Source organism: Pinus tabuliformis, chromosome 5_2 (genome assembly GCF_031772625.1).
Source record: "Pinus tabuliformis cultivar Carrire ecotype Pingquan chromosome 5_2, CPIR1, whole genome shotgun sequence".
Lineage (NCBI taxonomy): Eukaryota > Viridiplantae > Streptophyta > Pinopsida > Pinales > Pinaceae > Pinus > Pinus tabuliformis.
Genome location: NC_142306.1, coordinates 1,122,404,389 through 1,122,418,283, shown reverse-complemented (window position 1 = coordinate 1,122,418,283; position 13,895 = coordinate 1,122,404,389). Strand labels below are relative to the sequence as shown.

The 13,895-nt window shown below is 38.5% G+C and overlaps 1 protein-coding gene across 1 annotated transcript; it reads right to left on the bottom strand.

Annotated features, from left to right (window-relative positions):
• Positions 1–1,990: 1,990 nt before the first annotated feature.
• On the bottom strand, positions 1,991–4,101 carry LOC149163156 (protein DETOXIFICATION 35-like). Its single transcript, XM_089435368.1, has 5 exons — positions 4,040–4,101; positions 3,326–3,382; positions 2,800–3,038; positions 2,361–2,479; positions 1,991–2,123 (listed from the first exon to the last, which is right to left on the bottom strand). Exons 1-5 carry the CDS (start codon positions 4,099–4,101, stop codon positions 2,031–2,033), a joined length of 570 nt encoding a protein of 189 aa, XP_089291494.1. The 3' UTR covers positions 1,991–2,030.
• Positions 4,102–13,895: the final 9,794 nt, after the last annotated feature.

The window sequence follows — 13,895 nt, the reverse complement described above, 5'->3', positions numbered from 1 at the left end:
CTAGATGTATGATGTGCATTAATTTCAAAGTAATAAAATTAATAGTGTGCATTGAATTTAGTGTAAGCACAAAAAAATTATTGACGACATGTGTTACATTTTCAATCCATAAATAAAATACTTCAATTTTCATCTTAAATAAAATGTTCACTTACCTTAAATGTTTTCTTCTTGAAACTATAAACTATTGTAATTTACTACATTTTTATTATTCCCATTCTTTATCATTCAACATTGTTAGTTACTTTGCATTCAAACTAGGCAATAGAAAACAACTAACATTGACTTGGTGTTTGAAACTCCATAAGTCACAATGATTGACTTTGGAGAAGACTACTATTAATATTGGAGAACAACAAAGACAAGGTATGGTGTTTACTATAATAGCTCAAGTTAAAGGTTTGATTGGCCTATGATTTCAAACACCATTTTTATATGATCGATATGAAAAGATGGAAAACCTATCATATATGGCAATAAGAACACAAGAACAAAATAGTTTGAGGTTTATCACAATGAAAACTATTTATAACTAACTACATCCTTATTATTCACATTTTCTATCATTCAACGTTGTTACATTGTCACTTTGCATTCGAAAATTTTATTTCATCATTCAAGTTATAATAGTCTCCATCAGCTCGACAAACTGAGGTAACTGAGCAAATTTAAAACTAAAATGCTCAGATCTATAATACACATATTTAGCATATTTAAAATGATCAGAATAATTAAATGTTTAACAAATTTTGTGTGATCCTGCATCACTGAAACCACTCTAGATCCATCTTAATTCTGGATCTATAAAGCAATGAGAGACATCAAATCACTCGAGGTGCAAACATTTCCTAATTTTGCATTAAAAAAATGTTTTGCACCAAAAAAAATGAATCCCATAGCATTTAATAGATTTAAAGTTAAAATAAATTTAAATTAATAAATAATTTAAGTAATTAATAATTAATAAGTAACCTATAAATTTTTAGTGAATTTAAAAGTTTGAATCAAAACTGGTACGGTTTTTATGATTATGTTTTATCATATCTTTTATGATTATGATTTATCAGGTATAATAATATATTTTAAACGTAAATATGTTAGTAAAATTAAAATAAAATGAAAAAAAATGAAGAGGAGAATGAAACATTCTCAATTGTTACTTATATCGAACAACAGCATTTAAAACTGACATCGCTCTGAAAACAAAAGCCTATGAATTTAGAAAGTATTCTTATTTGAAATTAATATGATACGTACATACAATCAAGAAAAATTTCCGTTAAGATATATATGCTATGAAAATCAATGAAAATCCTGTAGCTCGTAATACTTCATTAAAAAAAAATGGTAATTAGGAAAAACTCTATCTCCTCATTTATCTCAGAATTCCTGAATTTTTTTGATATTTTAATATGTTGTGCTCGCACCTGTAGGTGGTTTTATATGCCTCCAGCTTTCATAGTACCTGTGAATGAACATTTACTTGACCAACCTCCCAATTTTTTAGTGAAATTTGGGCCAGCCATTCAAAAGATAGTAATACCTGTGAATAAGCATACACTTTGAAAGTGATACTTTGTGAATAAACATCTCCCAGACATTTTAAAAGGGAAATATTTTTCCTTCCACTCCAATCTCCAACCATCTCAAATATTATTGATTCTCGTGAAAGTTGATGGTTCACTATTCCTCTTACTGCCGTTTGTTGCCTGCTACTCATGTGGAAGAAAGTTAGAATGGAAGCTAATGTGACGAATAATTTGCTGTTGCTAAAGCATTATTACTTCTATGCAACAATCAATATATTGACATCAGCATTATCCTCTGATTTTAAATCAACTGAGCTATGTTTGAGGGCCTCAACTACACCACCACCCCATAACTTGATATGATTCTCAGCAGCAGAGGCCTGCAGAGGCCTGCATTTCCACGGAGATCAAGAACTTTAGTGTTCAACATATAAACAAATACAAAATAAATACAACTATTCCATCAGTTCATCTCCAGCTTTCATAAGATCATTTCATAGTTCATACCTCTTTGTTCCAGTTTGTGAAATATACAATCAATAACAAAATCAAGGTTTGCAGTGCAGTTCCACCAATCATCCCACTCCAAATACCCTGCTCACTCATTTCAACATCAAATATACACAAAAAGTTAGATGGCTGAACAAACTTTTGCTTTCACTGAAGGCAATGCTTACAACAAGATCAATTTTTAAAGCTTGGAATAGAGAGACCAGAGAAGGCCTACTAGTCTTGCCTTCTACTCCAATAATGGTTGCAATGCTGAAATCAGTGTGTTGGAATCATAACGAACAAAGCATAAAAAACAAAACATGGGAATGCCTAGTGCACCTTTACTCCTAAGTCAAACTTGTAGCCCAAAAGTAGACCAAGAGGTACACCAAAAACATAATAGCATCCTAAGTTTATGTAGGCTATCAAACCTTGCCACCCTCCACCAACAGCCACACCTGATAACATTTCCAAGAGAAAAACATGAGTATCTTGAAAACATTACACCTTGAAACCATTAGGGTTGACTGCTAATTGTTTGGTTTGACTTCAAATCACTAATCTACTTTCTTTGAGCGTTATGAGGAGAGTGCTCTGGATCAGAGGGACCATTATGATTGAAAAAATGTGATGATTGAAAATTTATAAGCAAAGGTGAAAACCTCCCAAGCATGTAGGTGGTAATAAGCACAGAATTATGTTGGAGATATGAGCTTTGCCCACTCAAATCAAAATCAAATATAAGAGGATTGAATGCAAATCACATACAAAATATTACCTGATAGAACTGGCTGTACACTATTTAGAAGCATTGTTACTGCAAGAAAGATTACTAATTTAGACACTGCTCTCATGATCACCTCGCTGTCAGTAAATAGTACGGAAAATTTGTTCTTCACGAGAAGAACTATAACCATGCAAATAATGCCAATCAATAGTGATTGTGCAACCACAACCATAACACAGAATTTTGTAGCTCTTGGATGGCCAGCACCTAGTTCATTGGAAACTCTCACGCTGCAGAAGATGTGTTGAATAGAGTAAACTTAAAATTGAAGTTTGAAAGAGAGAAAAGCAGGATACAACATCAAAACTACAGATAAAAATAATAATTTGTTAGCAATGTGCTTCCAAGACATGGGAAAGGCCATCATTTCTTTGTAGCTTAGAACGTTCTGTTGTCCCATCTACATAAGGTCTGACATGCCATATTTCAACATGTTTCAGACAAAAACAGAAAAAATAATTGTAAAATAATATTGTTGAAATAAAGAGGGTATGTGGAACTAAAATAGCTAGCTTACCTGATGGCGGCATTAATTCCAAAGAAAATCATGGCTTCCCATTCAATCAAATTCATGCTGAAAGAAGATTAGTTAGAAATACTTAAATGTAGTAATCACATTCAAATTCATGCTGAAAGAAGAATGGTCATAACTTATTCAATGAAAATCACGTCTTTCCATCTATTCAAATTCATGCTTAAAAATACTCAAAAGGGGAGATCGCATTCAAATTCATGTTGAAAGAAAGAATGGTTAGAAATACTTAAAAAGGAAAATCACATTGAAATTCATGCTGAAAGAAGTAATGGTTTTTCCAATGAAAATCATGGCTTCCTTCCATTCAAATCCATGCTGAAAGAAGAATGGTTAGAAATACTTAAAAGGGGATATTACATCCAAATTCATGCTCAATGAAGAATGGTTATAAATACTTAAGAGGTGAAACAACGGTCAAACTTGAGAACAATCGCTTGAAACTATAACAAGGTTACCAGAGAGAATCCTATATCATTTGGAAAAAGGTGCTAAAGAACCCATACATGGCCTATGGCTTAGCTTCTGTTGAGACACAAAGGTTAGACTAATTGGCTTCTGGTGGCCATATGCACTTCCCACTGCTTTGTTCTATATCTCTTGTTGCAGGGTAATTCCACATCTTATGGAGATCTTCCTCTTCTAGAGTGGCTCTATAAGGGAAGAAAATGTGCATATTCCTCAAAGCCATGCCAGAACCTGGGCCAGTAAAGAAGTGCAGGTAGTGTATTTGAATGTCGATCCTTACGGAGAATAGCCATCTCGATTGTCCTTTGAACCTCCTTCCAAGCCTGTTGACCTTGCAAATTTCCAGTGCTGTTTCTGTATGGTGATCAATTTTGGACATAACATCAGCTTGAGTGAGTATGCCATTGCCAGGGTCTTGATAGTCTCTTGAGCTAGGTGTCTTCACCTATTTTCACATTCAATCCATTTCCTATTCTCCACATTGCCAATTGCCCAGCAGAGGAAAAGATTGAACAAGAGCCTTTTAACCATTGAGACATTTGTAATAATTTTATTTGGAAGTCTAATCCATTCCTCCAAAGATCATAGGTCCACATATTTTTGCCCTATGACTTGATGCCACAAACTTGCCCCTGTATTACTTTCCATATGCTCTTGGAAACTACAGCCTTGCCATAATAGTGTGTATTTTTTTAAACTCTCAAACTACAGCCTTGCCTTATTTTGGAAACTACAGCCTTGCCTTATTTTGGTTTGGCTATTTCTTTCCATTTTATGAGGGAGCATCCTTGATTTTAATTATGTAACTTACACACACATAAGCTATAAATGATAAACTTGAATTTTATTAGGACAATAAGTAATATAACTTTAGATCATTGAAAGTTGCAGTTTGAGTAATGAAGGCATTTCATCCATTGATGAATGAAGGAATTCCTCCATTGGTTGTTGGAGTATATGTGATTTGGTTCATAGTTCTTTTGATCTTTTAAGCCCACAAACTAAGGTTCATCATCAGGACTTTAGTGTCAAGAGATTTCATCTTTCCTCGGTATATATATTTACATGCTTCCTTAATTTGTTAATGAACTAATTTGTTAATGAAAGATCAGGCCAAGTAGTTAGACTGGATTTTAATCAAAGTCAGGTATACAGCCAAGCAACCCATCAAGAACCTTGCTGATATCTAGTGCTGTTTCTGCATGGTGGTCAAATTTGGATCCACAATATCAGCTTGAGTGTGTGCCATTGTTATGCAGGGTCTCAATAGTTTCTTCATTAATCTCCTGGAGCCTTTTAAACCTCACCTAGGGATCTTCACCTATTCTCACTTTCTCTCCATTTCCTATTCTCCACATTGTACTTAGTTGTAATATGTTAACATAGCCATCTCGATTGTCCTTTGAACCTCCTTCCAAGCCTGTTGACCTTGCAAATTTCCAGTGCTGTTTCTATATGGTGATCAATTTTGGACATAACATCAGCTTGAGTGAGTATGCCATTGCCAGGGTCTTGATAGTTTCTTCATTAATCTTGTGGAGCTAGGTGTCTTCACCTATTTTCACATTCAATCCATTTCCTATTCTCCACATTGCCAATTGCCCAGCAGAGGAAAAGATTGAACAAGAGCCTTTTAACCATTGAGACATTTGTAACAATTTTATTTGGAAGTCTAATCCATTCCTCCAAAGATCATAGGTCCACATATTTTTGCCCTATGACTTGATGCCACAAACTTGCCCCTGTATTACTTTCGATATGCTCTTGGAAACTACAGCCTTGCCATAATAGTGTGTATTTTTTTAAACTCTCAAACTACAGCCTTGCCTTATTTTGGAAACTACAGCCTTGCCTTATTTTGGTTTGGCTATTTCTTTCCATTTTATGAGGGAGCATCCTTGATTTTAATTATGTAACTTACACACACGTAAGCTATAAATGATAAACTTGAATTTTATTAGGACAATAAGTAATATAACTTTAGATCGTTGAAAGTTGCAGTTTGAGTAATGAAGGCATTTCATCCATTGATGAATGAAGCAATACCTCCATTGGTTGTTGGAGTATATGTGATTTGGTTCATAGTTCTTTTGATGTTTTAAGCCCACAAACTAATGTTCATCATCAGGACTTTAGTGTCAAGATATTTCATCTTTCCTCGGTATATATATTTACATGCTTCCTTAATTTGTTAATGAACTAATTGTATAACCGGCTGAACATGAATTATAATAGACTTTTGTTATCATTATTAAGCCACAGTAAAAGGGGTAAGCTGATTATGCTTGTCATGATATAAAATATTCTAAGATGCAAGTGTGAGAACCCAACCTACAACCTAGACTACTGAGCACAGGGAAAAACTTCAGTTGTTGCTTTGCACTTCATTATTCCTAAGAGATGAAAGCCAACTACAAGTCTACAACTAATCTTTAATCCATCATCTTGCTAAAGACAACTTGTATTAGTTTCTATTTTGATGGCCTCTTTGATCCTTCTTTCATAGTAGTTGTTCCATCAACTAGTGAATGTGTGAACATCTTTGAACCAAAAAAGCCCAGCAATAATTTCTCTGTATCGTATGTAGATCCAGTAAACAATGGCTTCATGCATGGTTCTGAAGGACATAATCCAGGGCCTGGTTTCACAGCTACTGAAGCTAGCCTGTCCACTGTGTCATACCTAAATGAAAATACCTACAAAGGTACAAACACATTACCCTATCAGAATCCTCAAGAGGTGGCTTCAAACTATGGTTACAACTCAGATCCAAATGATTGGGAAGGATCAGGCCAAGCAGTTAGACCGGATTTTAATCAAAGTCAGATATATAGCCAAGCAACCCATCAAGAACCTTGGGCATCCCATTATTACACAACTGGTCAAAACTCTGAAAGGGAGGAGGAACCTGGTAGTTCAAGTTACATGCAGAATCTGCCATATCCATAAGGCACCGCCATTTTTAACTTTTTCCAGAAGGCATGATTACCACGCAGATGGAAGATAAGGGTTTAGACAGAATGGTGTTTCAATTTCAATAATCAAAGAACGGAGATGATGATTTAGATGGGATGGAGGGTAAGAATTATTATTATGCTCAGGGGTCTGGTTATGCTGGGTAATACAATAAGCCTGACAAATAAGGGAGGGAAATCTGAAGGCTATTATTGCGTTGCCTGCATGGTAGCATTCTTATCTTTTCACTCATTATACATTTTACCAGAATCTTTTTTCTTGGTTTGATCCGGTGTTTCTTCTTCTCATTGCCTTAGTGGAGTGTAAGATATCTGGTCAATATTAGAGTTGTTCCTGTCCTCTATTCAAGCAAAATCCTACATATTAAGTGGGTGTCTTTTTTCCCAAACTCAAAACATAGTTCTTCATAGTGTAGGCACTCCCATAGGTTACCAGGTTCTTAATTCTTTATTGGTGCAATCTTGCATCTTATGTAACTGGAAATAGCTACATGCAACTCTTATCTTTGGGTCCTAGTATTTTTGGTTAACCAAACCTGAAAGTGGACCATTTTAGAGTGCACTATACAAAATGCATGGGCAGGCATGCTTGGATCATTCCTCGAATGGTTCAACAATGTAGGCCACTTTGCTTGTTAAAAACGTGTTGTCAGTGGTTTATCAAAGTCCAAATGACCGGGGTAAATGGCAAGATAATGTTAAATATGAAAAATCCATTGCATGCTCTGAAAAACATAGCAGAATAAGTGGAAGCAGAGATTCAGCCATGGGTAAAATTAAGCGAAAAGCAAATTTTTGCAATGCTCGACATGGTCTAGTCAAATATTACGCATACTACGAGCAACTCCAGTGTTGTATATAAAAACAGTCACCATGGATAAACTTGGCAGCAAAATAAAGCAACATTCAATACAGTTCAGCATACCTTATAAAGTTCTCATATGTTGAAACGCACTCACGTGTTGAAAACTATGATCTCTGTTCAACTTTTCTATCAGATGTAAAAAGGTCATTATCAGTCATCACTTCCTCAATACTTCCACCACGGTACAAGGCCTCGGCCACAATCAGAATGGACCATTTCCTGAAAAGTCAATATACGATTCAGGTTAATTTTGAAGCGAAATCTTCTTTCCAAAATATGAAATCCAAATCAGCATAATGATACTTCTACATGTTTTTTCAGCTTTAGTTATTTTCTTTTGCTTCTGGGTAACAGGCAGATGGAGAGAATCTTTAACAAAATTTGATATCCAACCATTAAAAAAAAAATCATGGTCTCTTGCAACCACGGTTATATTTGCTTCCAAACCAACGGAAGCATTCAGCGTTCACTGGCAAAGTACGGTTATATTTGCTTCCAAACCAACGGAAGCATTCAGCGTTCACTGGCAAAGTGATTATCACCGAACAACTGCAGGAGGCATGAATCCACCTAATTTGGCCTTCCAGAACAACTGATAATCTGTATCATACTCAGCAACTATCTTCTCCTGTACTTCAAACTTGAAGAAAAACAAGACATATGAAGCCAACTTACCCTGATTCAAAAGCTGGCTACAGATAGGCAGGACCTGCATAAAGGGGCCTAATTTCTCGCGCTCAGCCAACAATTCTGTCAAGTACCGACTGTTGTTGTTGCTGCTGCAGTGGCATGAGCCGTTCAAATCCAAGAAACCATGGATACCAAAACAAGAGAAGAATAAGCAGATTGAACAATGAAAATGCAAGAATATCGCACTGAAACTGCTGCTGCTAACTAGAACATTTAGATTTGTGAACTATGATGAAAAAACCTATTTCAAAACCATTTTTATACAGGACCAGGGAGCCATATACACCCTGAATCCGGAATTCATGAAAACAACGGACTGAATCCGTGAAAACAGGGAGCCGCCCTCCATTTGAAAATAAATTAAGCTCCGCTCTCCATTTCAAAACAAATCTAACTTCCCAGGACCAAATCGACCCTCACAAACCACTACCAGGACCAAATCGACCCTCAAAAACCACTCCCAAACCAGAAAACCCAAACTGTAAATCAGAAATGGCGATTTTGATCTGCCAAACTGGGAGCAAATATCAAAATGGGGCGATTTTAAGAAAATACGATTCGGTTAGTTTATCCGCCCTGGGCTAAAATAAAAAAGTAAATTAATTTTTAAATAAAATGAGGGCTAATTATATAAAAAAAAAATTATTATTTTAATTAAAAATTCGCCCCATTAAAATATAAAAAACCTTAAATTTCGCCTTTGGGCTATTATTCGCCCCTAAAATTAACCTTGATGCCCATGATTGCACTAACCCAACACGTCTGTCGTGCAAGTATTACACTCTGTTTGATCATGAAACAGAAGACTGTCTTATGCTGATAGCAAGGATACGTGACAAAGGGGCGCTACCACCTCAGCCGAATCAAAACCTGCAGATGATGAGGTCTAAGTCGCGCAAAGAGGATCTGAATGTAAATATAGTGCTTTGAATTGGAATCACAACAAGAGATGATAAGGGAACAACCCGAGGACAACACATGGGTTCAGAAAGCTTCGACGAAGGAGACTGCATTCGATTTGGAGTGCGCACGTGAAACATTCATGGAGGCGAAGAAGAGCTTCGCCAAGGCCTCCACCTCAGGGAGCAAGGATAAGCATGATCAAGAGATGGACCCTTCTATGCTTACAACCTTCTTGGAGACCTGCATGAAGTTACTGTGCGATAGAAAGGCTATGAAGGGGTTACAGGAGCTCATAAATAGATGCACCAGAAACACTCTGGGTGAGCCATGCATAGTACAAAAGATTGGTAAGCATAAAACAAGGATAGGATAGGAGATGAGGCTGACCGCGCAGATAGGAGAGTATGAAATGGATTAGGTTATTTTGGACCTGGGGTTAGATGCGAACGTCCTACCAAAGTAGAAATGGGAATAGATGGGGAGACCCGCGCTGCAGTGGTCTTCGATTCCGCTAAGGGTGATGAATCAAGAGAAGATCATCCCCATGGGGAGGCTGCAGGGGGTGACTATAGATATTGAAGGTGCGAGTGCATTAGCTGACTTTGAAGTAATAGAAATTGTTGATGATAGCAACACTTACCCTGTGTTGGTTTGTTGGGGCCTAACCCAAGTTTGGAGTCAATTAGCCAAACAAATCCCTGTACTATTGGCCCTTTTGGCAATAGTCTACAGAGCGTGGACTGAGGTCTCACTCGAAGTAGTATGTGGGAGTGCTAAAATTAGGTTTCCACATTTTGGGCATGGAATCCCCCCACGGCATGTTTTGGGGATCAAAGCCCAAGTTTTGAGTACTATTGTTATAAAGAGTACGCGAATTGCGGGCGTGGAGTGCAAATTATATGTTAGAGTCATAGGATTGTCCGCCCTAAGTTTTGAATGTAGTGTTGGCCTACCCATGGTCAGCGGACCTTGGGATTGTATAAATAGAGTGAGACTCTAAGTTGTAAAGATAACTAAGGATAAAAAGAGGAATGAATGGAGTCTAGAAGATAGCGAGCATAGAGAAAAGGTCTAAGTGCATTGGGTTGTAGTAGTAGGAAGAGGCTCTGTAGTTGAGTGTGTAGAGGCCTAGTAGAGTCTGCAGCTGAGTTGGACCCCTGCAGCTGAGTGCACAGGGTAGAGTCGAGTCTGTAACCAAGGAAGAATAATAATAAAGAGATTTCTGATTCCACATCTTGTGTATCTGTTTTGAGTTATTATATGGTTGATATATTTTGCAATTATACTGTTTTATTTATCGTGCGCACTGGTATGAATGGTGAACATTGTTAAGTATAACTAAGCACATGCAGATAAGCTAAGTGATCAACTAATATCAGGTTAATAATAAGGGATTGGGTATTAACGCAGATCAAGCCCAAGTAGGGCTGCGCGAAGGCAACATCACAGGCTGTAAGGTACTAATAGATACGTGTAGCGACATGAACGCAACGTCAAACTGTGGACCACCGAAAATAATCAGACATATCTAGGGTGCAGAAACCTGGTTCTAGCACCCTCCCATACTACTTCGAGTGAGACCTCAGCCCGCGCTCCGTGGACTGTTGCTGAAAGGGAAAGTAGTACTGGGATTTGTTTGGATAAATCACCTCTGAACCTGGGTCAGGCCCCAACAAGCCAACAAATGGTTTCGTTGCTGGGACCGGATCTGCATAAGGGATGTCTGATGTCGTGTCACTAGAATCCAACCAAGGAAGAAATTGAAGGGTGATTGGACAAGAAGATACATGAGTTCGTGGCACAAGAAAATAGGAATCCGTGAGTATCTAAGGAATAGTGGTTGGAGTGCTACTTATATACGGAAATCCAAAAAATGTTCTTTGCATCCTTTCCTTCTGAGATGTATGGGTGGATTGCGAAGCTAGAAAATAGTCAGGGAAGGTGTAGGATTGTCAAACTAATTATGTGGACTCCAGAATTAGTATGCAAACTAGAAGCGTGAGGAGATAAAATCACGCGAGCTGTGGACCATTGGCTCGATCAGATTATAGGAGGATTTATCACTGAGTTCGTGGTAGATATGATTGTCAGCTACATTGAGGCAAAACGACGCTTCTTCAAAGGGCCGCGAGGTAAGTATATTAAATCTTTGAATACTTGGATTAAGATGCTATTGTGTGAAAAGCGGCTTATGTGAAGAAATTAATGTTTGGGACTACACGAAGTGGGAAGATCCATAGAAACAGAAGTAGTGAAGAGTTAGAGATAGTCCCTTAATTTCACCTTTGCGGGAAAGCAAGGAAGAGCTCGTGAAAGTTTCTCCGAGAAGTGTGGTTAGTCTGATAAGGCAACGAATTCCATGCTTACCTCCTCCACCTACACCGCCACCTGTCTCACCCTCTTCACCTCCATCTCCACCCACCTCAGCTCCGCCACCAGCGTAGTTCAGTATGGTGAGTGTAATCAAAATACTGGTATTCAGAGGAGTAGGGAATGAAGATCCGGACTAATTCCAGTTCGTGGTAAGGGCGGTATGGGAAGCACAAGGAGTCATGGATGACAATATAAAGAAGGCTATGCTGGTAAGTGCATTGCATGATCACACATTGACATGGTACATTAAGTATTCTAATGACCATCCAAATGCAGGAATCACATAAATCCAGGCTGTGCTGAATCGGGAATTTAGCAAGCCAAAGTCGGAGACATAATCAATTATCAAGTTTAAGGAGATTGCGATGCTCCCAGGCGAGAGCCCTTGGGATCTGGACCAGAGGCTAAAGAGTATGATTCACGAAGCCAACATGACTTTGATAGATGGACAACACCATGCCTGGTTTGTAGTGTCATTAACCCCGCATTTAAGGATGGCACTATCACAACAAAAGCTTTCTACCTAGTCTGAAGCCTTGGAGATGGCAATGAGATTGCATGAGACCCCTATGCAAGATCCTAGTTTGGGAGTCCAAAAAATCCACTTGCAACTGCAAAATTTGTGTCTGGAAATGCAGAGTTTGAAATAGGATAGGATACCTCGGCCAGAGGTGCGTGAGGAGGTATGGTACATAAAATGTAAAGGCCAGGGGCATGACAAGGACCATTGTCCAATATTCACTAATTACTTGGCAGGAGGAGGGTCGATGCCGTTAATACCTGAGGCACAAGGAGGACTAAGAGTGGCGCCTGCACTATGGTGCGCGATCTGTCAGATAGGAGGAAAACACACTATGGATAATTGTCATCTATTGCAGAAGTATATGTAGACATCCCAGCAATTGTTTTGTAATTTATACAGATCGGTGGGCCATGATGAATGCACCTACAGAAGCTACGAACTAATGATGGATTAGACTCCTACCTACAGGGTACAAATCTAAACGCGAGCCCTTGACCCAAAAGCAGCAATGGTTCACGCTGGATTTCAGGGACGCGGATGAGGTCAAGGTGGAATGGGACCAGGAATGGGTCGTAGACAACTAATTTGTTACAATTGCAGAGGGCTAGGACACTATGCCTGCCATTGTACAAATCCGATGAGGACATCATGTTTTTAATGTACTCAGTTTGATCATGAGGTAGAAGACTACCCTACATTGATAGCGAGGCTGCGCAAAAAAGGGGTACTCCAGCCCCCTCCAACTTAGAATTTGCAAATGATGAGGTCTGAGTCGTGTGAAGAAGACCCGAATGTAAACATAGTACTCAGAAGTAGTATCACCACTGGAGATGATAAAGGGAAGCAGCCAGAAGAAAGTGTGTTGGTTTGCAAGGCTCCTACAAAGGAACCTGAATTTAATTTAGAGTGTGCAAAGGAGACATTCATGGAAGCTAAGAAGAGCTTCATGGAGGTCTCCACTTCAGGTAGTAAGGATCAACTAGAACCAAGGATGGATCCTTCAATGCTCACTACCTTTCTGGAGACATGCATAAAACTACTATGCGACAGCATGGCAGTAAAAGGATTACAAGAACTTATTGCTAGGTGCAAGGGATCAGGAGAACTGCACGTGCTCCAGAAGCTTGTAAAGCATTCATTGCGCACAGGAAGGGAAATGAGGTCGATTGCGCAAATCGGTGAGTATGAAATGGATCAAGTAATATTGGATCTCAGATTGGACGTGAATGTACTACCGTAAAAAACATGGGAACGCATGGGTAGACCCACACTACAATGGTCTCCTATTCAATTGCAAATGGCGAACCAGCAGAAGATCCTCCCCATGGGGAGATTGCAAAGGGTAACGTGGATATTGAAGGTGTGAGCGCGTTGCCAGATTTCGAAGTAATAGAGATTGTCAACGACAACAATCCCTATCCCACGCTACATACACTGGGCCATCGATATGAATGGAGTCATAAATCTGAAGAAGCACAAAACGATTTTTGAGAAAAAGTCATTACATGTAGTAGTACCGCTAGATCTGGTTGAAGGAGCATGATACACTGAACTGATGCGCGTCGATGATAGTGATGATGATATCAATTGTATCTACAAGATAAGTGCATGAGAACAGGATTGGGTGAACCCAACTCCAGATGGTAGGATTTTGTGGGAGCGCGAAAGCTCCTACACTTTGGATTCAGACGAGGAAACAGAACGATGGCAGAACCGGTTACACAAGATAACCACGCTTAATTGCAACATGATGGTTAG